The following is a 1,893-nucleotide window of genomic DNA, read 5'->3' as shown; positions in this document are numbered from 1 at the left end:
TCTGTGTGTGTGTTCATGTTATTTTTTCATGCAAAAAGGATACTTTTGCGTTCTTAGAAGAAAATAACTCTTGTGCTGTCAAAAAAAGAAAGATTTCATGTGCTTTCACATAACCATCTCTATCCTTTTGTTGCTACGATTTTATTTTTCAAGAAATTATTCAAAAGATATAGATGACCCAAATAACCATGTTGATGCACAGACATGTAAAAAAACAAAAACAATGATGTTGCACATAATAAGGCAATACAAAATGTTGAACAGTGCTGACCACATGGAGAAAACTACATGCACTGATGCAAAGTTTCTATTTTATTCCTTATGGCACTCTCCATGCAGTAGGTTTATTAGGAACACTAGGGCTATTAAACAATGGTTGATGATTCTTGTCATAAAATATTATGGGCGTTAGGCACAAATCCCCGAACATGATGTGAGCCGATGTACGGCACCGAGTATAGGTGCGGCTGACCCATGGTTCCAAGCAACATTACTGCGGTGAGGACAGCAAAACCGGCGAGCCCATAGCTCAATGTCATTGACAGCATATCGAGCGTAAAAGCCACACACAGGGGAATAATCACGTTTTATCCGTCGTAGTTGCCATCAGCAAACTTGTCCTCAGGGTAGAACACGGCAATCACCTGCCTCCCGGGAAACCACGTCAAGTGCAACATCGTCTTTGAATGTGTTGAGCTGTCGAGATCCGCGTACTCGAGAAACACCTGCAATGCAATACAAAAAGGCTGATTAATTTCCCCCTGTTACGAGATCTCACCTCATCTTCTGTCGAAATAAACTACTACTCCAGTAATGATCTAAACACTTTTATATTTTTTTACAGAGGGAGTATAAATCAGAGACTAAACTGTAGTCCCTCACCTTGCCAACTCCGGGGACCGGAGCACCGCTGGGGTCAGGCCGTGGGACCACGGCTCTCACCAGTTTACCACCGTGTCTCTGCCCTTCTACCGTCATCCACCAGCAGAAGTTGCGGTAATACACATCGTCCGCGAGCCGATCGGGTGAAAACATGCGGGTCAAACAGAGCACCCTTGTGGCTCCATCTTCGTGCACGGGGCTCTGCTTAATCAGATAGATCGTCGGTGAGAAACTGATCCTACTGAACAAATTCTTGAACTTGGACACGTGAAAGAACAAGAGGAGGTGGTGAATTAGTAGGAATTACCGGAGGAGTGGCAGTACTTGGAGGAAGTGGCGTGTAGTAGAGCACAAAGGAAAGCGGAGTGCCCTGCAGCGCGCACAAATATCATATCAGTAGTACAAGTAGATAGAAGAATTAAAGGAATCAAGCCATATCTGTAAGATGTATGTATGTATGTATGTATGTATACCTCAGGTGTTTTGGCGTACCGTGACTGGTACAAGACTGGAATCGGCTGAAAGATGCAAAATTGGAAGTCAGAATATGTCATCATGTTCAAGCTAGCATAAGCGGATATACGCATTTGTTTCTCCCCGTGGGGAAATCCCTGGGAGTGAAAGCAACCGATAGTATGCGAGGAAACGGCGGGAGATGCGAACCTGCTGCTGGGAGCGGCTGTCGGTCGGCGGGGAGAGATCCCCGTGGTTGGCCATGAGACGCGGCGGCGGCGGCGGCGATTCCGTATGTTCGTGAGCAGCTTGGTCGATCGGATCGCGTAGGATTAAAATGAGATCGCCCCGGCCCTGGGTGGAGACGGGGAATTTGGGCTGTTCTTGTCAATATGATATGACGCTGGGGGCCCGATTTCAGATACGAGTCGGTTGTGTTTTGTATTTCTCGGACACGGTGGTGCAAACAGTTATATTTGATAGTCCCTCCATTTCACAATCTGGTGCGCCTGCGTTTTCCAAGATCTAAATTTAAGCATAAATTTAACCAACGAGATC

The 1,893-nt window shown here is 45.9% G+C and overlaps 1 protein-coding gene across 1 annotated transcript; it reads right to left on the bottom strand.

Annotated features, from left to right (window-relative positions):
* Positions 1-201: 201 nt before the first annotated feature.
* Positions 202-1,640, bottom strand: LOC119296915 (splicing factor U2af large subunit A-like). Its single transcript, XM_037574923.1, has 5 exons — positions 1,546-1,640; positions 1,356-1,400; positions 1,190-1,252; positions 883-1,083; positions 202-725 (listed from the first exon to the last, which is right to left on the bottom strand). Exons 1-5 carry the CDS (start codon positions 1,597-1,599, stop codon positions 588-590), a joined length of 501 nt encoding a protein of 166 aa, XP_037430820.1. The 5' UTR covers positions 1,600-1,640; the 3' UTR covers positions 202-587.
* Positions 1,641-1,893: the final 253 nt, after the last annotated feature.

The sequence above is a fragment of the Triticum dicoccoides genome, chromosome 5A (genome assembly GCF_002162155.2).
Source record: "Triticum dicoccoides isolate Atlit2015 ecotype Zavitan chromosome 5A, WEW_v2.0, whole genome shotgun sequence".
In the NCBI taxonomy this organism is placed as follows: Eukaryota; Viridiplantae; Streptophyta; class Magnoliopsida; order Poales; family Poaceae; genus Triticum; species Triticum dicoccoides.
The sequence above is the reverse complement of the archived record's forward strand: the minus strand, read 5'-3'. Positions and strand labels throughout refer to the sequence as shown.